The sequence below is a fragment of the Cotesia glomerata genome, linkage group LG5, assembly GCF_020080835.1.
Source record: "Cotesia glomerata isolate CgM1 linkage group LG5, MPM_Cglom_v2.3, whole genome shotgun sequence".
Taxonomy (NCBI): domain Eukaryota; kingdom Metazoa; phylum Arthropoda; class Insecta; order Hymenoptera; family Braconidae; genus Cotesia; species Cotesia glomerata.
Genome location: NC_058162.1, coordinates 10,559,292 through 10,586,498, shown reverse-complemented (window position 1 = coordinate 10,586,498; position 27,207 = coordinate 10,559,292). Strand labels below are relative to the sequence as shown.

Genomic DNA, 27,207 nt, shown 5'->3' with positions numbered 1-27,207 from the left:
AAGTGATTATACATGATCATATATAAACATATCTGTTCATATATAATCAGATCAAGTCATGTATGATCAGACCTGGCCAATTTTTGGATCTGATCATATATAGACGATTATGCATGATTATATATGATTAGACAAAATCTTTTTTCATCGGGTAGTTTAAGAAATATTGAAATAATAAAAAAACTAAATATTTAATGGGTAGTGATGTTAATTTTGAAGCATAAAATTCAAATTAGACGTTTGTAGGAATAGAATAACATAATACAGCTTTCATTGATTGTCGTGTGCGTAACATGAGAAATTGAGCAAATACATTTAATGAAAGAGTAAAAGAGTCGATTTATAGACTATACCGTATATATAATATACTAAGAGTAAGGATAAATATGTAAATAAAAATGAAACTGAAGAATCAGGTTAAGTTGAGATCGTTGATATCAGTTTAGTTGGTAAACGTCTATCACGCGATCACTTTATTCTTATTCAAGCATCACCAGTTTAGTATAAGTTTAGTCAGATTGCCTTGTTTGGTATGGCGAAGATAAATCTTAAACGATCTATTGAGAGTTTGGAGATCGCGATTCTCTTTAAATCTACAATTTTACTTCTTATTCTTTTCTTACTATACACTATTATATCTACTCTAGTTGCAGAGTCCACATTTATGAGTATGAGCGTGTTTTTCCAAATCGGACTCTCACCGTTCCAGGTCATTTCATTTTCAAAAGCCGCACGCCCATTTCCTATAATATGAGAGCAATGATAAAAATGAAAAATAAATTACCTATTATAGAAAGGTCCTAGAATGAGAAAGGACAATTTTAACTACTTATTATCTTTAAATTATTGTTTCTCACCGATTCATTGCCTTATTACGCGATACAATGTTCAGAACAGAACAGTGCCGTTTTTATTGATCATTCTTCGATAATATCAACGAATCTTGCATTTGTCGAGGTTATTTTTATCTAAGAAGTTTATTTCCTTAAATATTTATTTATCCACTTTATTACCTTTTTAGTTTAATTTAAATTTCTTTTATTGCATCTTGTCTTTATGTCTTTGGGCCGTTTTTCTGTATAAAGAGTTAAGAGATGTTTTTTTAGATTATTTTTATTCATTAGTGTCTATTTTTAGAAATATTTCGAGTACAGTTATTTAAAGTTCTAAAGTTATTGACTTTTAAATAATTAAAAAATGACAAAAAATTTTTCAATCGAAACAATTTTATAGATTAAAGAAAAAGATGACGTTATTCTAGGGAAATATTTTTGATCTTCGAAAATTATTTTTAAGATAAACTTTTGTCTTGATTCAAAAATCTCTCGTCTTGAATGTTATTTTATCGTTTTTTTTAGCGATGAGGAATTCTAATTTTTTGATCGAGGGGATTTTATCTTCTTATCTTCTTGCATCGTAACTGCATCGTAAAGCTCTTTTATTAAGTTTCAATTTTCTCTCCTTAGAAGTGGTTATTACCTCAATATTATTCATTTTAAAGTTCGTTTAAAGAAACAGTTTTACTGCTGCAGCCGTTTTAGAATTATTGGCTGTATTATAGTATAAACATGATGTAGATTTAATAATCATGATATTGATCAATCTTTCGTTTAATGTATTTGGATAGGTCGTCAGTAAATCTGTCACAAATTAGTTCTAAATATTTCTCTTCTTCAATTAAAATTTCATCTGGTTCCAAAATTCTGATTTACTTGGGAACTGTCGTTCTTATCCAGTCACTTAAGATTTGGATATTGATACATAAAATCTCATAATCTTTAAAATTATTTGATAAATATTTGAGAAACTATTTACTTTACAAGAAAATTTTTCGAATGAAATTAGTTCTAAATAGTTTTAAATTAATTATTGAATCAATGAATTAAGTTATATATTATTATTAATATTATTTTGTTGAAAAATATGTTTTTATTATTTGAAAAATCTACTTCCATTTTGAATGCCGAATGGTCTTTTTTTTTTTTTTTTTTTTTTTTTGAAACTAATAAAGTGCTTGATTGAATTGATAAAATTTTTTAATAGCGATTTTTTTTTTCTAATAAGAATTTATTTTTCTTGATTTGCAAGCGAATTTTTATAGAATAAATTCAAACTGAATGTCTTAAAACAAGAGTGAAATATTATAAAGAAGATTTTTCTTAAGTCACCATGATTCAGAAAGATGATTTGAAATGATTACCTTCATGTTAATTGTATATCTATATAGTATTCGATTAAGATGCTTTTAAATCATTTCAAATTAGATTTCTTCATCAGGGCGAGTAATTTTTTTTCCAGTGTATATTTTAGACCTTATTATGTAATTGAGATGATTAAAAAAATTGCTTATAATTTTTATTGCTCATTTTTTATATCATTTGCTTTAGCAGTTTACTGAGTTGAGAAAAGATGTAACAAGAAGTTAAGTTTATGACATTTTAGAGAGTAATTAAGTCTTCCCACGACATCTCAATTATAACTACTTACGGAGTTTTAGTTTTGATAAATTCAACAGGTATAATTTACAATTATACGCATGACAAAAGTGTGGGTTGAGTAAATTACAGATCAAACCGCGATGTAAGTAAACTTTTTAAGGTAAGTTGAAGATAAATGTCACAAGGTTATTTTGCTAAACCGAATTATATAAAAAGAGTCTTTTACAAATTTATAATTTTCACGGTGAATTCTTTTTTATACTAACTCAATTTCACAATTTTATTTTTTCATTTCCCACTAACGTACATCGACTTCATATTCTATAAAGCTGGATGGGTAAAACTTTAATAGGCAACAAAGCCCGTCAATATACTTCCTAAAACACAAGAATGCACCTCTCAAAAGTGGATTTAAAAATACATTCGTTGTCGACTGACAGAAAAGAAGCAACCGCGTTAGCTATATGCGAATGGAGTTGTTAAGACCTCCTATTTTAAAGCGTGTACTTGAGCACAAACGAATATGCATAAATATAAATATATGTACATCTATAATGGTAATATAATGAAAGAATGGGGACTTAAAAGTAAATGCCAGCGACAAGGCTTTCATGTCTTCTTATCTGAAAGCTATCGTCAAAGAGGAATTGTTAATACAATGTGAACATTTCATCTTAAAATCTTTTCACAGAAAACCGCAAAAGAGAAACCTCCGTCTTTGGTCGTGAGGCGATCCAGCCTGAGTGAAATAGAAACACGTATTATTACGAGGAAAAATCTTCAAAGGATTTAAGGTTATGTTATACTTTATAACTTATTACTTATAACTTATAAATGCGTATTATGTATCTAAAGATTTAAAGTCTCCAGTAAAATTTTACACTCGAAATACTGTAATGAAACGTTAGATCAATGTGAGGATGCAGATTAAAATTTAATATGTTGCTAGAGTCAGAAATTTAAAGCCAAAGCCGTGAACTCGTATTATAAGATCTCAATATGCATAATAATAATAATAATAATAATAATAATAATAATAATAATAATAAAAGTACAAGAAATAAGATGCAGATTCTATTGCAAATTCCGTGACTGCGTAATGTAATGCATATGTTCTATTACTTGTATTACATAGGCATATAAACACCCGTCGACTTTCAAATCCAACCGAGTCGTTTAATGTCTCTCATTCGGATACACACTCAAATATACATATAGTTATGTGGACGGGCTTAATACAATGATTGAGAGAGAAATAGAATATGGGGCCCTCTGGCTTGCGTTAAGCGAGATTGTTCCGCCACCCTATACTATACTATACTGTATTTTATTGTAGAGAATAGGTGCAGATTGTTGCCGGCTGAGGAGAAAACTCTCATAAGAAGAGATACGGTAAAAATAAATAAGTAATGCGTGAAAAAGGAGAATTTGTTTGAGAATATTAAAAAAGTAATGGACTGGTAGTCTGGTGGAGCTTTTAACGAACTCATCGTTAAAGTAATGCAGAGTAGAGGAGAAACGGTGATGGGATATGAATAAATTAATTACCTCGAGGTTTATTGCCAAGAGACATCAATTTCAAACTGGTTCCAGCTTAAGAACGTGTAAGAAGATTAACAAGTACCATTTATTCATTAATGATCTTAGAAAATTTCATTTAATATGCCAGAGAATTTTTTTCAGACTCGAGGATTGTTAATTGAGTCCGCTAGTTTTAATTGGCTTTCTTTGATTATACTTTTGGAACTTTTGTGAATTTTGGCGGTCGGTGAATAAGAGCTTAATTTTACGACCAAGATAGACAGTGGGTCAATTAAAACCATAAATAATTGTAAAGTAAGATCTATGGTGGAGAATCTGTATATACGGTTACAAGTTACCAAGATCGCAATATATCAATAAAATAGTTTATCAGCACCTAATATACTGGCAAGCTTAATTGAGCGTATTAATACTAATATTGTCATTGCCTATTACTCTATTGAACCGTGACACCTTCCGCCGGAGCATTGTCACGCGTGCGTATAAATGCCCAATTATTCTGGTGGAATTCGAACACAGACCAGTGAAGTTTCACACTGATAATAATGACTCTATTAATGAAAAATGTACGACAAAAAAAAAGCTTTTCAATTTTGACAAATGATTATTTAATTCCATTCTGATTTCAATGGCATGAAAATTGAATTGAAAGAGCAGATAAAAGTAATTCTTCGAACAGATTGGTTTTTATTGTCACCAACGAGACATCAAATTAGCAAAATAACAAAATAAATACGAATTACAGCTGGACTGGTTGTTTACATACATATTAAGTGTCGAAGTTTCGAAACATATCGACAATTTAAAATCGGTAAACTGGGGAAAAAAGTTTTTCTAACTCAATTTTATTCTGTTATTATTAAATAAAAAAAAGTTTGTAAGTGAAAGAGCAATTTAAAAGTTACTGAGTACATAAGTTCGTCCTTATTTCAATATTTATAGTTCAGCATTTTAACTCGGTTATGTTAAACCGTTTCTTTATTTTTATTCTATCAAACAAGGATACGGTAAATTACAAAACAGAAAATAGAAATGGCAATTCGAAAAACAAACTATTGTTTGCTGGTAGATTGAAATCGCGTTACTTCGGGTATTCAAATCCGTTACATTAAGGAAATATCTGACGAAATTCCGTACAATGAAACCGCAGTTACGCCTTTTTATTCTTCTTCTTCTTCTTCTTCTTCTTGGTTGTCTTAGTCTGCTGGTTTTGGTTTGGAGAAAATTTAAATTGCCTCAAACAATTCAATCATTTAGCTGCATTGTCAGCGCAGTAATAGGCGAACTGTGCAAATTCCTGGTATTACATATAATAGCGATAGTAAACTATTATCGATGGACGGAAAGCGAGTGAGAAAATAAACTAAAATAAATTGCACACACAGTGACCTGAAAGACAAAAAAAAATCCGAGGTATTAAATGCACTCCCATGACGTAATTGTTACATATATTTTTAAATATAATTGTGGGATTGTGGGAACGAAATGAGTGTGTTTGGTGTTATGCATCAACTGTTGTCATGGGCACGCAAAGTGTAACGTAACACGTCACTTATTTTAAGACGTGATATCCTTCATCAATAATGATAATAATAATGAGGCTACAGACTACCTAACCAAGTGTTCATTATTTTTGATTGTTATTGCGTAATTTTATAGTTTTTCACTCCCGGGTAATTATCGATTGTAATTATAGTTTCTGATTTTTTTATGTTTTATTGATCGCTTTAAATTAATGGATTTTTTTTGTAGTTGTGGGTTATAAATTGTGCTCAAATTAGCTTATTAATTGTTAATAATGTCTAGCAAATTATAGAATGGTTAATTGAATTTAATTGGCCAGTTTTTCAAATCTCAAAGTCTTTTTTGGACTGCCCCGAGTCAAAATTAAAAAACTAATTTCAGCCTCCAAATTCTACTCGAGGGTAAGGAGGCTGAAATCAGTTTTTTAGATTAACCCAAGCTGTACAGCGAAACCTTAATTTCAGCCTAAACTTGGTATTTTTGTCCGTTTTTACCAAGTTTAGGTTGAAATTAGTATTACAGAACCCTAAAATGACCCTCTAAAGCCTACAGTTCGATCGAGAAAAAGATCTTCATTGGTTTATATGAAAAAGGTGAGAGGAAAGAAGGGAAAGGAGAAGGAATTTAAATCAAAATGGCTGTCAGGAGCGGGAAAAATTTAAAATTAAAAAATAATTTTTTTATTTATTGATTATAATTTATAATTCTCATATAAATTATAAAATTCGCTATGTGAATTAACAAAAAAATTAGTAATAACAAAAACATTTGATAAAAATGTTTTCTATACTTTTTTTTTTGTTTTTTATAATTTTTCTTTTTTATTTTGATTTTTACTTTATTTTTTTCGGAATATTTTAAAGGAGGTGGAAGGGGAGGGGGGTAAGGTTTCACATCACATTCATTTATCTTAATTAAATTTAACGCTTGCCTTATAAATAATTTTATAAAAACGTCTTTCGCTCTAACCGAGATTCGAACAGTACACCTAACGCACGCGAGACTACAACCTAACCGTAACGCTATACGAACGTTGGAGAAATTTTTATGTCAGGAGTTTCATTAATGTTACGGCAAGCATTTTTTACAAATATAAATAATGCTGTGAAGCGGGAAAGAATAGGAGTTACGGTAATTATTACGTGAAGCGTTCCACATTCACGTAACAGGATATTGGTAGGAAAGGATTGAGAAAGGAATGTGGAGAGGATCATCTTAATGTGAGTTTATAGAATATGCGAGAAAAAATTATTAGATAGCTCGGACTGGGATTCGAACCCAGAACCTTCCGAAGACATGTCGGCTACTTTACCATTTGAGCTATCCGGTCTATACTAAATTTCCTTTCGATTATTCTATATACATTAAGCCACACCGTCCATCTTACGGCAAGCATTTTTTACAAATATAAATAATGCTGTGAAGCGGGAAAGAATAGGAGTTACGGTAATTATTACGTGAAGCGTTCCACATTTATGTAACAGGATATTGGTAGGGAAGGATTGAGAAAGGAATGTGGAGAGGATCATCTTAATGTGAGTTTATAGAATATGCGAGAAAAAAATTATTAGATAACTCGGACTGGGATTCGAACCCAGAACCTTCCGAAGACATGTTGGCTACTCTACTATTTGAGCTATCCGGTCTATACTAAATTTCCTTTCGCTTATTCTATATACATTAAGCCACACCGTCTATCTTACGGTAAGCATTTTTATAAATATAAATAATGCTGTGAAGCGGGAAAGAATAGGAGTTACGGTAATTAACCAAATGTATAGATCTAAAGAACTGATTTCAGCCTCCTTGCCCTCGAGTAGAATTTGGAGGCTTTAATTAGTTTTTTAACTTTAAATCTAGCGAGCATTAGCTTCACAAATGAGAAGAAGAATGAGTCCCACACATCATGCGCTCACTTTTTAAGTTCGAAATGACAAATATAAAAGTCTAAATTTTTAATTATTATACTTTAACATTTTCGACATTCACATAGCAAATATTACTGTTTGAAATAGTATTTTCCCCACGTAAATAATAAATTCTAGCATTTAAATGATAAATATTATAAAGTGACCATTAAAATCACAATTTTACTGTTTGAAATGATAATTTTTTTCAGTTGATCATTACTTATTATAAATTAACTAAAGTAAAAGCCCCAATTATTGACAAGGGTCTAAATATTGACACCCTAAATTATTTTTTAATATATTTAATTATCTGTAATAAGAATAACTATCATATCAATTTTTATTAAATTCTAATTAATTAAAAAATTGAAAAAAATTACTGTTAGTTCAAAATATTAAATATTAATTATTGAAAAAAAAATAAAGTCAGTACCAGTTCATCAAACCAGTTTACGAGCATCTACACTGAGAAAAAAAATACTTTTATTAAGAAAATTTTCTTGATACAAGAATTTATGATTTTGAAAATTTTCAAGATTATATATTCTTAGCTCGCGAAATTGTTAGATTGATTGAAATAATTTTTACTTAATTTAAATAAAGCTATTCTTTTGTTTATCTATTATCCAAAGATATATATTGATGTTCTTCTCTTCAGAAATTAATAATTAATAATAATAGAATATTTGATCGTCAGCGAGTTTCTTGAGCCAAGAAATTGTTAATTGAGCAAAAGTATTTTTTTTTCTCAGTATTTTCTTAACAACTTTGATTAGAAAAGCATTTTTATTGAATGCCGAGTTTAAATTAATTCTTAATTATAATGATCTTTTTTTTTTAATAACAATATATGCAAAATTTATAAAATTAAATAATCGAAATTAATGTTTTCAACTGACGAAATTCTAAGTTCCATGAAATCGTAAAATTAACCTACTTATGCTCGTAGTAGGCTGAAGTACCGCAAAAAAAGGTGTTCAAAGCGATCCTAGGTTTTGGAGGTTGAAAATATTATTCTAAAACACTAATTTTATCCTCCATACCCTATTTTGAGTACATTGAAGGTCAAAATAGTATTTCACATTCAACGGTAGGCACAACATAAAAAAAAAGTAGGCTTTTGAGGCTCGAATTAGTGTTTTAATTTTGACTCGGGTGGAGTTTTAAAAATTTTTTATGCAATTTCGAAAAATTCAGCCATTCACTTACTTGCCATTTTTAATCTCATTAATTAAAAATTAAATTTTCACAAGAACTATCTTATACAAATAAAATTTATAATTTTTAACTTCCCGCTAAGAAAATCGAAGATTTTCAAAAATCGGGAAGTTATTAGTTTCACCCCGTTTTGCAAAAATCGAGTTTTCATCAGATCTCGACGTTTGAAGGTCACAGGAAGCTTCCCTGACTATCCCCGCGAGGTTGTCACTATATCTGTGTGTGTGTGTGTGTGTGTGTGTGTGTGTGTGTGTAAGTATGTGAATCGCTTATAACTTTTGAACGATTTAACCGATCGGAACCAACCAAACGGCGTTCTAAAGAGTTCCTTCAAACTTAAATTTCCTGAGAATTTGAACCGATTCGTACCGATAGATTTTGAGAAATTTTGAAAAATCTCAAAAAAAAATAAGAAACAAATCGTTTTTGAAAGTGGTTTTTTTGGAATAACTTTTAAACGGCTCGATCGATCAACTCCTAAAACTAATCTGCCTTTAACTTTGAAAAACCACGTCGATCACCGCTAATCCGGTCAAAGTCGGTTGATTCGTTCGAGAGATATCGTGAACGAAAGAAAACCGAAAAAAGTGTTTTTTTCACATAACTTCGACATTTCTTATCGGATCGTTTTTGATGTAATAAAATAATTTTTAGAGCTTAAAAAATTGCGTCCATCGCCGCCTAGAACGTAAAAATCGGTTGATTGGTTCGAGAGATATCCTCGACGAAATATTTGGAAACTAGAGTTTTTTCAACATAACTTCGATATTTTTTGGAATAACTTTTAAAGGGCTCTACTAATCAATTCCAAAAACTAATCAGCTCTTAACATAAAAAAACCACGTCGACCGCCGCCAACCGCGTAAAAATCGGTTCATTCATTCAAAAGTTATTGCGGTTTAAAAATTTGAAAAATTGTGTTTTATCAAACTTCTATCAGACCTTTGAGCTCGAAGAGCTCAAAAGCATGAAAAGTTATCTCTTCAAGCTCAGAGAGCTCAAAATAACACATAAATAGTATTTTTGAGCTCGGAGAGCTCAAAAACATCATTAGTGCAATTTTAAGCACCTAGGTATGAAATGAGCGAGAAGTTGCACGGATGGCCTTTAGGGTCTACCGTTTTTCTAATTTTTTTTTAAGATTATTGGCACATTTAAAAATATTTCCCAAGTTCCACATAAATTTCGTAAGAAGTTAGGACTCATTCGACCCCAGCGTAACGCATGAACGTCTTTAATGTTTAAAAGTTAAAAATTGACTTTGGACAATACAGATACAAATATAATTTTTTCTTATCAATTCTACTGAATTTAATAAACATTATGTCCTTTAAAATTTCTCAAATTTTTTTTTGTAAACTATTTTTTGTACGAGTCATATTTTTTTTTTTTTTTAATATTTTGTATCTAATTTCTACTAATTATTATTTTAAATCCCTTGAATTTCATAACAGTAAAAACTAATGATAATAAGAAAGACCAATAAAATCACAATTTCTCACAAAGTCTCAAAAACTGTGTATACATCTACCGTAATCAGTCAGCAGGAGACCAATTAACCAAATATAAAAATTCCACATCAATTCTAAAGCCTGTATGCTCAGTGATTAAGTCTTAAAAAACGAAGTTTAATGATTCAACATTGAAATAGTTAATACTAATAGCACAATAATAATAAGTAAGCCCGATGAATCATCACCTCGATTCATACGTTGATGAAGCAGTAATCGTGGATAGTAATCGCGTATAAAACAGCAGACTTGGATGATTAGATTTTGTTGACACCTCAACACTCGACAGCTGTTTTCTGCTTTACCTCTTTCGTACACACATATATAAATATAAATGTGTGTTGTATATGTATAAAATACGGACAACGCACTTCGTGAGGTATCGAATAGTGTGTAACCGAGTTCAACACTCGCATCGAGAAATAAACTGGTTTGCGTCTATCCAGACTGGTAAAGTTGTAAACTTGTATAGCGTATAGTACTATTATTATATATATAACTGCAGACTAAACTTTTAATAGAAATACTCTTCTGTATGAGTCCTCTTCTACCTCGGGATAGAAAAAAGTCCTGTTCGTTGAAACGTGTCATACTTAAAGTTATATCCTTGAGGGCAATCAACCTGTAATTCGCTCCGAGTAACCAAGGGTACTTTAATTTCATTCGCCTCATCAATGCCATTTTGTATCTTTTAATAACATTATAAATGATATTCAATAGTTTTTTTTCTTCCTATTCATTAATTTTTATATTATCAAAGCTCTCATTATTATATTCCACGACACAGGTTACGTCACTTTACACCCGTTTTTTGTTAGATCAATAATATAAATTATTAATTTATTGGTATTCCCTCGCGGTCTTGAAATCACTAAAGATCCATGGTGGGTACATGAAGGGTCCACTGAGGAGCTACATGGGATGTACTGTGGAACGATAGTGGATCCACTGTGGATTTTGTGACGTTTTGCCATCGTGGTTCCACTGTGGTTAAGCAAAGGCTTTCTTGTGAATCTATTGTGGTTTGACTGTGGTTCGATGGTGGTTTAGCGGTGTTCCTACTGTGGCTCCACAATGGTTCCATTGTGAATTTGCAATGGTTCCATTGTGGGTCCCGAGTCGAAATTCGAGTTCTGTTTTAACCGTAATTTTTTTATTATGAATAATAATTATCATTGCTATAAAAAATAAGTAGTAGTAATTAATAATAATTGTTATTAACATAAAAATTTGTAATTAACAATTATTACAATTACTACTATAATAATCGTTTATGAACACAAAAAAGTATATAAATTAATTTTTTAACAAAAAAACAAAAATTAATGATTTCCCCAATTTGGGAGAGTATTTTTTTACGAACAGGGATTATTTACTGTTCAGTTTGTACAGCTAAGGAGTAAGGAGGTAGGAGGAGAGGATTACTTATGCTAAATTAACCTAATACACTCCGTAAATAAAGAAATAAATAAAAATCGCGTTGCCCTAACCGAGAACCGAACTCGAAACCTATCGCTCGCCAGACTTACGCGCTACCCGCATCGCTACACGGCCGACTGAGAAAAGTTGAAGCTCAGTAGTCACATAAACTTTTTAAATGACGCGTCTTCAAATGACTAAGTTCTAAGTGGAATCTGAAAAGGAACTTTACGAAGAAATTAAATGAATAATAATAATTATATCTACAGACATTCAAAATTGAAATTTAGTTTCCCATTCTCAATTATTTATCTTATACTTCTATTTTCAATTGTAAGATTCGGTAATTATTTATTTTCACGGGGTGTGAAATCAACATGTTTAGATTATTTTCTACTTAATAGATATTTTTTTTTTTTTAGAATAAATCTGAAATAGAAAAATTTTTCAAAAATGGTAATTTTTGGGATAAGAAAAATTATGAAACATGTCAATTTTTTAACTAAAAATAAATTATGAAAAATGTCAAATTTTGGGTTAAAAAAAAGTTTTAGCAAAATATCTAAAAATTAATATTTTTTAAGAATTTTTTTTTCTACTTGTAAAATATTTTTTTTTTATTAGAGTAAATCTAAAATAGAAAAATTTTTTTTAATTTTTTGAAAAATTTTCATTTTTGGATTAAAAACAATTGTGATAAATTTTAATTGTAGAATAAAAAAAATATGAAAAACGTCAATTGTTGGATTAAAAAAAAAAAAAAACTGAAAAAATATCAAAAAATTAATATTTTCGAAAAATGTTTTTTTTTTATTTGTTTTTTTTTGAGTACCCTTTTCTGAGGTAGTTATTATTATTATTATTATTATTTATTTATTTACTTATTTATTTTTAATTTTTAAATGTCAACTTTTCATGAAAATTTGTTTGAAGTGATTGTCCCGAGCGATTCCGAAATCTTATTAGCTAGAAATCTTAAAGAATTCGGCAAAAAATAAAAAACCTTTAACCAAGAGTATTAATCGATTCCAAAAACTAATTATCTTTTTAGCTTAAAAAACAACGCCATTTTTGCAATTGCTGAATACAGATATTTTCTAATTTCACTACTTTTGTTTTAGGCACACTCACCCACTCGGTTTCATAGTATTATTTATTTAATAAGAAAAGTTGAAAATTTGTTATCTGACAGTATATGTAGAATTCATCTGTCAACTCTACAAATTCAAGGGGGTCTTCTGGTTTGACGCCCTGATTTTTGAGCATTTTTTTAGGATTTTTTTATAAAGACCAATGAGGAGATAGAACTTTAAACTTTTTACTATTTATTTATACATATTTCAAGAGTGTATAGTTGAATTTTTAGCCATGAGTGGAACCACAGTAGAATCACCACCAAATCACGATGGATCCACGATGAATCCACAACAAAACCACAAATTAACTTACGGTTGAATCACAGTAAAACCACTGTGGAACTACGGCAGAGTCACGACAATTCCACTATAAAACCGTAGGTTGAACCATGATGGAACCACGATCGAACCACAATAGATTCACAGTTAATCCACTGTAAGACCGCTGTTGAACCACGGTGGAATCGCAATGGCAAAATGGTACAAAATCCACAATGGATCCACCGTGGTTCCATCGTGGCTCCATAGTAAGTCCACTACTACCGTGGTTCCATTGTGGATCCACCGTGGTTGCTAAACTGCGAGGGTAGTTAAAATCAACGTTAGGTTTTCGTTTAAGAATTTAACGCTAACCGATTTAATTATAATTTATTATAAATTCTTATTATTTTTATGGGCATTTATTTATGATCCAGCTTATACGCGAATGATACGGAGGGTTGCAAAACAAATTGAGGAGGTGCGATTAAAATATTTCGATCGAGGTATCAGGCGTGAGAAATTTCTGGATTAAAAAATTAGGCTAAGCTTTTCATGCAAATATTGTTTATGTTATGAAAAGCAGTCGTTTAATTTTTTTTTTAATTTATGCTTTCAAGGGGTTTTCGTTTTTTAAATCGATAAAAATTAAATCATTAAAAATCGAACTTGATGAATATAAATAATATACTGCACTCTTGGTGAAACGTCCCCTTCTACATTTACTTTATACGTTCCCCACTCCAGTGCCACGCGGCTCACTTAGTCCAAGTTCGGCGTTAAGGTAGTTAGGCCCAAAAAGCAAAAATTCAAGAAATCTCCCAAACTCCGTATAGAAGTATTTAAATACATAATACACACGCTGTTAAAATTTAGAGACGATTTACCACGTCTAACCGAAGATAATTGCAATTGAAAATGTCATTTTTACACAGGTGGTATGGGAGAAGAGAGAAAAAACCGCGAAGTTTTATTATTTTTGTATTGAAGAAATTTTAAGAATTTCACGAAAAACTAATATTACTTAGATTAATACATGTATAATTACCCTACAAAATTCTGGAATTCCCTACCACATAGTTTTTAAGAAATCATTGATAAACTAGTAAAGTAAACAAATAAAGTCATGCGTTGAAGTAAGTGAGCAATAGCCCGTAAGAGAGGCGACACTAGCGAGTGACAAAGACAGCAGTAGCATAAACTATAGTTTGGGAAAGAACTACCTTAAAGGATTGATTTTCGTAATACTCCGAATTAGATTTTTTAGCAAGAATAAATTAAAAACTTAGGAAAAACTTGAAGTTTTTTTCTATGAAATTTTTGTATCAATTCAAAAACATTATTAATAATTCAAAGAATGGATATAAGTAATTTTTCGAAGTAAGTAAATTATACACGGAAAAAAGTAAACTGTAATATTCACTCGGATTCCGGTTAATTTTTATAGTTTCAAACAGTAAAGCGGACATCGAGGTGGCAAAAATATAAATATTACAGAACTTAATGTAGAAAGTATAAAAACCACAATTTATAATTTAATATCCAAAATAAGTGATTAGTAGCTGTCACTATAGTAAATAACGACTCTTTCATCTTAAAAAATTACAGTTTCAAACAGTAAAAATTGCCATTTCAATATATAGTCCATATTATGAGGAGAAGGGGAACTCAGATGAAAGAAAAGGGGGTCTCACTCTGGGAGAATTTAACATTTGAAACAGTAAAAATTATACTTTTAAAATATTCATTTTACCAGTCCAAGCAAGTCAATAATTACAGCTTGATTTTTAGCGTTGCGTTTAAAATTTATCATTTTACTTTGTAAATATTGACGTTGATTGTATTAGAAATTTACTAACTTTATTTTATACTTTTTACATATCATAAGATCATTTTTTAGGTACGAAATGATAAATATCAATGTCTGAATTGTTAATTATTATACTTTAACATTTTAGACATTTACATAGCGAATATTACTGTTTGAAATAGTATTTTCTTCCATGTAAAGAGTAAATTGTAACGTTTAAATGGTAAATATTATAAAGTGAATAGTAAAATCACGATTTTACTGTTTGAAATGGTAATTTTTAGCAGTTGATCATTACTTATTATAAATAGACTGTTATTTATTACAGTTTACTTTTTACCGTGTATCTCTTGCCTAGAAAAATTTTATGTTAAAATTAAAAAAATGAAAAATGTTGATTGAAAAATAATTATCCTTAATTAAATCAATAGTTCAAAACTTTTGAATCAAAACGTTCAAATTAAAAAATAATTTACTTTAATCAGGATATCCTTTTTTCCGTGCAGAACTGAATAATTTAATTTAAATAATAAACAGGAAATTAAACAACTACTAGTAATTATACTATACAAAAGTTTATCTAATAAGCTACAATAATTTGTACACAGAAATAATTCCGTCCATTAAATAAAATTTACAATTTGCCAGTCCTGTGATGCAATTTAATAATTTTCTCGATGAGTAAATAAAACTGCATTCGTATCATAAAATAAGAATCAAACGATTCAAAATCCGAATTATCTAAATGGCGATGCAATACCACTGCATGGACCGGGATTCTTACATTACATTAACATTACACTGGTAATATATACACAACAGAGACAAGAAGAACTGGCAATTACTTGGCTCTCGAAGAATCTCAGCAGTAGCCCGTGACGAAATCCTTAGCATCATAGTTTCATCTCATTACGTAATTTAAGGCTTTCACTGGGGGTACTCGCCGTCTCTGCTCATCTCTCTGCTAAATCCCCGCATAACATATCCTCCTATACATCTATACAAACATGTAGAACAGTATAGTATGGTATAGATTTAGCAGTAATACAAAATGAACGTGAATGAGGCGGTACCTCCGTCACTGGAATTGGCGAGACACCTTGTAAAGGGAATCCCCATTAGAGGAAGGCGTTCGTCCGACACAGAACACTCAGTACAGAGTAAACTGCAACTGCAAATCCGGTTTACGTGGTTGCTCGGTGGCTCTTATTCTAAAGTTGAGATTAAATACCCGCACTGAGAGGAGAGTGAGACTGACATGAACCGAGTATTTAATACCCAGTACGAGTACAACTACTACAGTCTCTGTACTGCTGAGTTGAGGATCAGGATATAACGAGATTCATCACGAGGGTTGGTTAACTCCGTCCTGCGTCCATGACGCCTCTCCGGATACTCTATTATAATTTTTTTGCTAAAAAAGCACATGTATTCCACGTCACTATGCTGTTCCGTCATATATATCCGGTGGTTAATGATCTTCTATCTAATGGATATATATATATATATATATATATATATATATATATATATATATATATATATATATGTATAGTTTATTTTAGTTTATGCGATAGATAAAAAGTTGATATTTTACTGGAACGTTTTAAACATTTAAAAGAATACACGGGACAAAAATTTTCAACCTGAAAAATCGGGATGAATAATTGGAAATTTGATTATCTTTAATGAAGCCAAAGTTTTTTGGCTTGACTCAATTTTATTTGATTCAGGAATTTTTGTGTTTGATTTAAAATAATTAAATTCTTCAAAATGATGATAAATTCTTGTTTTAAAATTTTTTTCTCTTGAAATAAAAAAATTTTTTCATCAATTTAAATATAATTTTGAAAAGTATCGAGTAACAGATTATTTTTTTTTTTTAATTTTTTATTAAAAATTTCAAATCATCATTTGAAAGCTCTCTCAAAAGATTAAATCGATAAAAAACTTTTTTTAGTTACTCAAGATTTAAAAAATTTCAAAAATCATCAAAAATTGATTTTGTTTTCGCTTTCAATGTTTTTTCTGTTTTGAAAACTTTTTAGATTAAAAATTACATACCTACATTCTTTTTTTAATTTGTCGTGCTTTATTTCTATTTTTAATCATTAATTTTTACAGTTTCGAATGTAATTTTACATTTATATGAAGGTAATTTTTACAGAATTTTAAAAAATTATGATCTGAAATTATAATTTTTAGCGCCACATTTTGTGTAACTAATATTTTACCCTTAATTTCACCTTTACACTAAAAAACCCTCTCGTAATTTTTATAATTAATCTCTTATCCTCATAATCACTCAAATTACCATAAACAAACCCCAGCAAAAAAAAAATAAGACAAACCTACTGGTTCGTGTCGGCGGTTTACCAGCAAGCTATAGTCTAAAAAAATAATTTCTCACATTCACGTCCGCTGTCTACTAAAGTAGTACTGAGTCCTCGGTCTTAGTATGAAGCGGATCCACATCAGCGTGCGTGAGGCGTCGAGATGATAAGAACATTAATGCACTAGTGTGTGTAAACATCCATACATATCCTTACATATATATCCGGATAGATTCTTATAAAGACTGTGAGTTAAGCAGGATAGCATAACACAGGTTACGACAACACGTAACAGAGCCACCTTTTATAAATACCACATTAATAAAAATATCGGGATCCACACATAACACGGTCTTACCGTATTCTCTGCTCTGTAGAATAGAAGACAAGAGTAAGAGTCTAGAGTATTACAGGATCCATATATCTTGAGATAGAGCGAATCACGGCTTGCCGGTGGGTGTTATAACCGTAGCAGTCCCAGCTAAGCGTGAACCTTATTATTTATAAAAAATCCTTGCTCCGTATAGTGCAGACCAGACTCAAGACTCAAGACTTTACCGGAAGAGTTAAGAGTTAATTTAAGAGATGTGTGTGCACCTTACACCTTACACCTTATTTGCGGTGAACTAGCACAGCATACACAGTTGATTTTACTCGGCAGCTGTACGCTAGTGACTAGTTTAACTCGGGATCTATCGATACCAGTCTCATATATTTATTTATATTTGTATTTAAGTTGTTAATGCAATCCAACCCGTCTACTTAGAGTTGGTGCTGTTGGCTAAGGCTGACCACAAGCTTGACTTATGTATCGTGTTTAATGTCGTAAGCTACATACTACATACTACATACTCCAGTCTAGTAGAGAACAAGTACCAGTATGTCTTTGGTCTGCGCGAGTACCACGCGAGCTGCTCATGATAGTTTACGTTCTGTCGGCAGGTCAATGCTCGTTCTCTTCTCCAGACCTTGTCTCCTTTACTTTCAATTATTAACCTAATTTAAATTATCATTTAATAAGGGAGTTTCAATGGAGAAAAATAGATTTGGTTACTGAAAAAGGTTTCATTTTAAGAAAAGTGTTTATTTGAAAATTAACTTAATTTTTTATCTTACTTATTAATTGAAAGAAATAATTCAATTTTTTATCTTGGATTGCAATGGGTCAAAACTGAAAAAAAATTTTATATTTCTGCAACTTGAGAATTTGGAAAAATCGGAATTTTTCAAAACAAAAATTTATTTTTTATTTAAAAATTTTATTTCGAAAATTTTAAACTCTTGTTTTGAAATATTCAGTTCAAAGTAATTCAAGAAGTTTACTGGCCAGTCAGGAAAATAAAAATTCTGGATATTATAAAATTATTTTAGTTAAACGAAATTATTTTTTGTTGAAGAAAATTGTTTTTACTTTAAGAATTTGATTGTATCGACTAAAGATAATATACCGTTGAATTAAGAATCACAATAACGATCAACCGAAAGTACAATTATCTTTATTCAAGAATTGAGAAACTAAAGAAAATTTTATTTCAATTTAAATTTTGTTAGAAAAAAAAAACATGTCTAATTTTTAACTCTAATAATAAATCTTGAAAAATAAATTGAATCAAATGTATTAGAATATTGAAAAAATTCAAAACTTTTCACTTGCAAAATTATTTAACAAATCAAAGATTGTTGTAAAATTAAAAATTAAAAACACTGCTTAATCCAGTTATATGCAAGTTCGAGTCAACTTCTAACGAGTTTAAGCGGCTTTATAATAATGAGTTAGAAGTGGAGTAAGTGCGTGGGTGTAAAGGGTTTTCTTCAGCTTGAGAGATTAAGTTTATTAGTAGTACTAAGCAACCACGGATTACGTGGCAATCAGTTAATTTCACGGTGTTGATACAAACTGATTTGATCGGAAGAGCATCCTAATGCGACTGTTGATAACTCATTTTCCGTTTTATTAATTTTATTTATTAACAGATAAATAAAATAACGATACGATATAATGAATACAGAAATGATAAATATTATTTTATTATCAGCCATATTTTACTTTACGATAATTGCGGAAACTTTGTAGCCGTATTTATGGAAATGTAACACATTCCTAGAAACAAGTATTATCATTATCATTATGAATCGAGCGAATCAGCTTATAAAATCACGACTATTATTCAGCGTTTGTATATAATACTATAATACTGTATAAATGTATATATATGTGTGGATAGATGATTGAGGAAACGAACAGTATTGCACTTACGATATAATATAATCTAGTTGGTATTTTCTGGTGGATATCAATGTGAGAGATTCTTTCCTCAGATATTGGAACAATTTATATTTTTGAAACGTGAGCCAATGAGAAATCTTTTGGTTTTCCGTTACTGTGCAAAACGGGTAATATAATTTAAGGTCATAGTAATAATATTTTGTCACACAGATATATATTGAATATTCAGTAAAATTTATCGTCTACGAAAACTGTCGGATTTAAATTTTTTGCAGTAAATTCTGGGAATATTTTATACAGATATATATGAAATAGTTATTAAAATTTTTGAAAATTTATTGTTAGTTGACGGTTTAGTTTTTATTGAACGAAAACAGTGTGGCAATTTTTTATAATCCCGACTAGAAAAAAAATTGTAAAACCAATTGGGTGCCCAATAGGGAACCCAACACTGGGATGTAACGCAGCACCCAAGATGGTCCCGATCGGGTAATCCCTATTGGGTCCCAAAGGGGTGTACCTAACTATATTCCAATTGGGCATACTCTATAGGGTTCCAATTAGGTCAGCCCGGCAGAAACCCTAAGATAATCCAATAAAATCTCAACATACAAAAGATTTGCTAAAATTAATTTTTTATTTAAATAAAATAAATAATAAGAATAATTTTATTCGACTACACTGTTATTTTTTTTGTTCATATTGTTTATCTTTCAAAGAAGACCATGGCTGTCCCAATCCCGAGCTCCTCGTAAAACCGATTTCAGAGCATTAAAAATTGCCGGTTTGTCTACAGCATAAGCTGCATTTGAGCTCAATTTTTTTATTAAAATATCTAAAATATTAAAAAAAAAATTAATTTTCAATAGTTAAGACATACATTCAATAAAATTAATAAATATTATAGTAAAATAACTCACCTTCAACAGAAGTGTAAAAATGTAATGTCTTGAAAACTTTTTTATTTTTATCAACATGTGACACGTTTGATGGCACATATTTTAGAGCAATATCACGGGAAATATATGCTCGAATAAGACGACTCATATTTTTTACGAGTCTCGTTTTTGTTGACATGCTGCATCATCTGACATTTCTGCAAACAATTTAACACTTATAACTTATAATTTTTAACTAGTATATTTTATATTTCAGTAGATTAAAGGATCCTCTATTAAATAATTAAAAATAATTTATCAATCTCATACTTATCATATAACCAATTGATCCCTGAAATTTTCTTAAAAACGATGAACTATTTGCAGGAAATGATAATATCATTAATATTTAAATTTTCAGTAGGTTATTACAGTTATTAATACCGATATTGTAGTTAACAATTAAATTTTAAATCGATAATTTCGAATTTGAAAGTTAAACCGATAATTTATTTTCCAATAAATGATTTAAAACAATCTAATAAATCAATAAATTGAAAATTGTTTGTTCGATACTTTGTTTTTAAATTGATGAACGTGAGGAATATAATAAATTTTTTATCAAAAAAAAATTTACAAAATTTTTATTGAACATTTTCATTGAATAAAAAATGTTTATATTAATAACTTTTAATCTTTTTTTATTTAATTATAATAATTGATTAAGCTGTTAAATTTTTAGTTTAATTGGTAATTAAACTTTTGACAATTGATTGTTTAAAAATTTTTTAGTATTAAATTGGTTTTCGATTGAATAAATTTATTTCTATTTATTTTTAAAAATATGAATAATACTTTACCAAAGACTCATTAAACTTTGAATCAGTGCCAATTTTTTCATTAAATTTAATGAAAATTGCATCTTCTTGAATAGGGAAGTTAAATTCTGCCTCTTGCTTGTCATCATTTGTACTTTCACTAATATCTTCGTTGTTATTGCTATTGCATGAACAATTTTTTAATTTTTTCATCTCGATTTGTAGAAATTTTAACTCTGACGTATTGTTGACAAGTTGCGAATTTATACATGCAATCTGCTAACACAGACTTTGGAAATATTTTATTACAGTTGATTTCTCTGTAGAATGGAAAATAATAATTAATACAATAATTACGCATTAAATTTCTAAGATATTTTCTAATTAAAAAAAGCAAAAAAACTTACCATCTACTGCTAAAGTTTCATTTGGTCTTTGAAGAGCGTTTTCATTTTGATCTGTCATAATTTTTTTTTGTATTTTCACCACCCTGCCCTATATCATGCCCTATAGAGTCCAATAGACAAGCAGATGTACTTTTCTCTGTTAAAAAGTTATTCGTATCAAGCTTGAATTTTTTTAAATTTATATTTTGTTCCTGAATTTTTCTTTTTTTGTTGGAACTTAACATTAATTTTTTTGAATGTAATGATCGCTTCTTATACGGTGAAGTAACACCAGATTTGGCTGGAGTCTCATTGAATGATGATGATGATGAAAATGAAAGAGATGTATCGACTTTTTGGTCAGATTGCTTCAAATCTTTTTTCTTCATATTATTGAATCGTTTTTTTTTTTGATGACGTGATAGACTGAGTTTCAAATGAAGACTCATTTAAAGATGATAACGGTGATAACGGCGGTAAATTGTTTTTCTGGCCAGATCGCTGTAATTTTATTTTCTTAGGAAATTTCATGGTTTCTCCTTCCTCATCTGAGTCACTTGGTTCGTCAGAATCCATACAAAAGAATATAAAATAATTAATAAAAGAATTAATTTATTTATTTAAATTGTACATACCAGTTTTTGTTGGCGATTTATTAAATTTCAGACTGCCTTTGTTTAATAGATCTTTCATTTTATTTGCATTATCAGCATGTGATTTGATTTTTAATTTTTTTTTGTCACTTGTTGCTATTAGTTCAGCAGATTTTTCATTATCAGTAGTATACGCATATTGATTTTTTTCCAGAATTTCCAGTCTTTTTTCCGCTTCTTCGTATGTATTTGTGATATTAATTGATTAATGATTAATATAATTGTAAAGATAACACATTAAGTTTTAATAAAAAAAATAGTTAAGCTTACAAAAGTTAACCCACATAATTTAAGATCACTGAATTTAGCAGACTTTTAAAAATTTTCTGATTTTTTTTTCATTAATAAAAATTAGAATTAAAAAAAGTTTAAGAAATTGTACTTTTAGTATTTCAAGTTTTTTACACATGAAATTTTTTTAAAAGATTGTTTTGTGATAATTTATTTAATAATAAAAATCATAAAAATTTTTAGATATCGACTAATTTCAGTGTCATAATTAAAAAATGATAAAAATAAAATATAAATGTATAAATAAATGAAAGACATAACATACTTGCTCTACCTCGAATGTCCACGAGGTATTCGGGCCATGAAGACAAAGGTCCAGCACACTTCATAACCATATTTTGCAATATTTTAAATTTCTGTAAATCATATGGTGCTGGCATAAATTTACAGTAAGTACTGTCCGTAATTTTGTCATATGACAACCAAGAACTGGGAACGATATCAATACTTTTCTTCAAACTGTCGTCCAAAAAAAGAATCAACTGATATTTATGATTTTTTCTAAAATTAATAGAAATATTAATGCCAATGGGTCATTCCACCAAATAAGAACATTTTTACGGGGCGACCCTCGCGGATTATGTTTAAAATTTATGGAGGTGTTCTCTATCATAAGACAAAAATTCCCTGAGAGTTTTAGCTCTTAATACGCAGCGGTCTTGAAGTTATGATTTTTTGAAATTTTGGAAAAAATTTTTTTTCAACTTTTTCGTCAATTTTTCTGATATGAAAAACATTTTTAAACAAAATCGACAAACATTGTATTTTGTAGGAAAAATTCTCAGCTTTTGAATGAAAATATTTATTTTTTCATAAACTCATCAGAAGACCCTTAAAAATCGAATTAAAGTGGAAAAATTGATTTTTTTCGGTGTGCAGCCCAAAATTCTTCAAATTTGAATTTTTTTTCTGAAAGCTGAGAGTTTTTTACACAAAATATAGCGTTTTGCCGATGTGCATATTTTTTGTTTTGTCACAATTAAATTAAATGTTAGATTCACTATGCAGTAATATAATTCAGAATAGTAATATAATTTTCTCTTTAATACTAAAATTATAGTACTCAGAAATTTTGAACCACCTGCTTAAAAGATTAGTCTATACTTCGTCACTTATCATGCAGATGGCGCTCACAACTCCCTCTATTTACTTTCATTTTGTGATTCTTTTTTGAGCGATTTCTTTTCGGATCGTTTGTTCTTAACAAAAATATAATTGCTCAAGTTTTTAAGTAATAATTATTGCATTACTTTGATATTTCATCGCTATGAGTAAACGTATACGGTCAGTAAATTGTTGTAATCCATTCAATGAGTCACGTAAGTAACTAATACAGTGCACTTGACCTCTTATGTATAACCTCTACGTAGAACCAATTAAATTAATGGCCTTGTGTTTAATATTGACTTTTGACATCTAATTAAACGAAACTTTTAGATAAAAAAGGAGTTAAAGATTTAAGATAATTTCCCGACGAAGATCGTTGGAAATTTCCTGACTTAGATGACACTTCAATGTTATGTGTGCGTTGTCGATTCCGTGTCAAAGAATATATTCCGTCGGCATCAGAGGAAGAGGAAATTATTTCAAGTCAAATTAGTGTTGAAAGTCTGAGTATATCAGCTGAAATTTGTACTCAAGGAAGCAGTTTATCTCGAACTGTCAGTAATTTTAGCAACAATCTATGTGGTTACAATGATCATTCTTTAGAGCGATTTTTGAAAATTCCTCTTATTGAAAAAGACAGGTAAAAATTTTCTATTGATTAAGTTTTTCATTTACTGAGTGAAAACTTACTTAATTATTTTTCCATGCGTTTAATTTAAGGTTATATTCTGAAAAAAATTATGGAGTAAAAAAACTTGATGAGAGCTATGCTGCCCTAGAGAATAAGTTCCAATCACAATTTGGAATAGTACCTGAATCTACCTACAGAAAGATTAATCAAGATCATTGTTCCATGATAGCTAAAGTGAAGAAATTATATAACGCTGAAAGTGACAAGTAAATTTTTTTAACAATCGATCATTTTAAAATATCTTCATTTTTTCATATTAATACGATCGATCGTTTGCTTTACAGATCAATAAAAAAGAAGCTGCTTTCAATTTTACCCGACAGTTGGGAAGTCAGTCGTATAGCATCTGAATTTAACTGTTCTCGAAAAATGGTACTGAATCTTAAAAATGATATCAGTGAATCTGAGAATGTTGATTTAGACTCTGGTGAAATGACTACTAATACTTTGAATCCCACAAAAGTTCCAGGCAATCAGCTGCTTAAGTTAGATGTAAAAAAACTTGTCATTGATTTTTATGAAAGCGAAGAAAACTCAAAACAATTAGCGGGCATGAAAGATTTTAAATCTGTGAAGGATTGTGATGGAAATCGAACTACACATGTCGTATGTGTTTGTACTATTCATCAAAATGTAAAATTGATGTTAGAAGGTACTTGTGTATTTGACATTCTCTATAATTGTACTAAAACTAGTTATTAATCTTATTACATTTATTCCATTTAGGATGTAATTTTCCAAAATTTGCGAAAAACACCGATTGGGTTATGGAATCTCAGCCAATTTAAAAAAATTTATTAAATAAATTAGTTTGTAACAATCCAAAAGAATCGTGCTTTTCCAGAATGTGCAATAGTTGTCCAAATAATGAAGAAATCGCTGATTATTTTCGTGTGTCGTTTAATGAATCTGATGTTAATGAAATCCAATATAAAATGTGGACATCAACAGACCGTTGTACTATTGTGAATGTTACTTCAGATTCCGAAGACTTCATCGAGACTTTAGTGACGCAACTTGATAAGCTTTTCAAACATGATTTTATTGCGAAAACATAAAGTCGATTTTTTTCTGATACAAAACTAAATTTAAAGAGCGGGGAATTCGCCGTAGTATTTGACTTTGCGGAAAATTATGCATTCGTTGTGCAGGAAGCAGCTCAAGGCTTTCATTGGAATAATGATCAAGCTACTATATTTCCAATGGTGATTTATTATAACGAAAATGATATTATTAAGCATTTGAGCTTTGTTGGTATTTCAGATTGTCTTAAGCACGACACAGTTTTAATTTATTTATTTCAAGAGCAATTGATTGCCTTTCTTAAAAAGAAGTTTGCTGTCATCAATACGATTTTTTACTTCTCTGATGGAGCTCCACAACAATTCAAAAACAAGAAAGCATTTACAAACTTATGTTATCATTATGCTGACTTCGAAATCAACGCTGAGTGGCATTTTTTTGCAACTGCCCATGGCAAAGGACCATGCGATGGTCTTGCGGGTTCATTAAAACGATATGCTGCTAGAGCTTCATTACAAATGAACAATAAAGAGCATATACTGAAACCACAAGATTTGTTTTCCTGGGAAACGAAAAATTTTACAAGCGTTGACTTTACTTTTATAGCTAATGACGATTATTTAATAAAAAAAAATGTGTTAGACGTACGATATTCTCAATCGAAAACGGTGAAAGGTACACAGTCATTACACACTTTTGTGCCTTTAAAAGATGAAATTGGTTATGCTTTCATTAAAACTGTGTCCACATCTCAAAAAAGTTCAAAAATAAAAGTATTTTTAATTATAATGAATTTGCGTTTAATTTAATTGTGACGAAACAAAAAATATGCACATCGGCAAAACGCTATATTTTGTGTAAAAAACTCTCAGCTTTCAGAAAAAAATTCAAATTTGAAGAATTTTGGGCTGCACACCGAAAAAAATCAATTTTTCCACTTTAATTCGATTTTAAGGGTCTTCTGATGAGTTTATGAAAAAATAAATATTTTCATTCAAAAGCTGAGAATTTTTCCTACAAAATACAATGTTTGTCGATTTTGTTTAAAAATGTTTTTCATATCAGAAAAATTGACGAAAAAGTTGAAAAAAAATTTTTTCCAAAATTTCAAAAAATCATAACTTCAAGACCGCTGCGTATTAAGAGCTAAAACTCTCAGGGAATTTTTGTCTTATGATAGAGAACACCTCCATAAATTTTAAACATAATCCGCGAGGGTCGCCCCGTAAAAATGTTCTTATTTGGTGGAATGACCCCAATATAAAATTAAAATCAGTGTAAGCTAACCAAAAAAAATTAATTATTTCATAAATTCTTACTTTGCATGAGACATAATTTTTATCAATTGTATTCACTATACTAGCACTTGATTAATATTTTATCAATTATATTGCACTGCGTAGCACTTTTTTTATTATTATTTTTATAAATTATCTTGCACAGTAATATAACCATAAATTATTCCAAAAATTCAGCGTCTTGATGCGTTATTCAAACGTTCTTTGATCCAGGAGTCACAAGTGTATAAGTATTTATCTGCTAGTTCTTTGTTTTAGGCGCGGACGCAAGTTCCTCAATTTCATCTAAATCATTTTCTTCGTCAACACCAATCATGTCATCGTCACTATCTTCTAACAACTCTCTAAGATCATTTAATTCCTCTTGATCTGCAACATCAATTTCTTCATGATTATTCACGTCATCAACTTGTTCATCATTATCACTTAATACATAACTATCGAGATCATTATTCAGGAAAAAGTTTCTATTATCATCAATTGCTTCAGGTGCATCTTCGATATCACTAGAACTAGATGATAAGTTGTGATCACCATCAACCATTTGTTCATCATCTTGAAGCTGAAACGTTCCACGATGTCTTTTGACTCTTAATCGTCCAAGCTCACGTCTAACGTACTCACGATCTCCAATAGACATTTTTAATACTATTACTATTACTATACTACTAACTACACAGTTGATATATTTTGATTTAAATGAAAAACCAATTACTAATAATAAATTATTATCACT

The 27,207-nt window shown here is 29.7% G+C and overlaps 2 protein-coding genes across 2 annotated transcripts in view; one reads left to right on the top strand and one right to left on the bottom strand.

Moving 5' to 3' along the window:
- The window catches only part of LOC123265062 (uncharacterized protein C15orf61), a 197,482-nt gene that overhangs the window by 29,352 nt on the left and 140,923 nt on the right, over positions 1-27,207 (bottom strand). The window lies entirely within an intron of this gene.
- On the top strand, positions 23,494-25,946 carry LOC123265061. The gene is made up of 5 exons (XM_044728642.1): positions 23,494-23,671; positions 23,790-24,099; positions 24,180-24,356; positions 24,435-24,802; positions 24,877-25,946. Exons 2-5 carry the CDS (start codon positions 23,867-23,869, stop codon positions 24,936-24,938), a joined length of 840 nt encoding a protein of 279 aa, XP_044584577.1. The 5' UTR covers positions 23,494-23,671; positions 23,790-23,866; the 3' UTR covers positions 24,939-25,946.

Bases quoted from the DNA above. Each gene is read 5' to 3' on its own strand.
- LOC123265061 (XM_044728642.1), top strand. From the start codon at position 23,867: ATGTTATGTGTGCGTTGTCGATTCCGTGTCAAAGAATATATTCCGTCG. The intron at 24,100-24,179 runs GTAAAAATTTTC...GTTTAATTTAAG, and splicing joins CCTCTTATTGAAAAAGACAG to GTTATATTCTGAAAAAAATT. The intron at 24,357-24,434 runs GTAAATTTTTTT...TTTGCTTTACAG, and splicing joins TATAACGCTGAAAGTGACAA to ATCAATAAAAAAGAAGCTGC.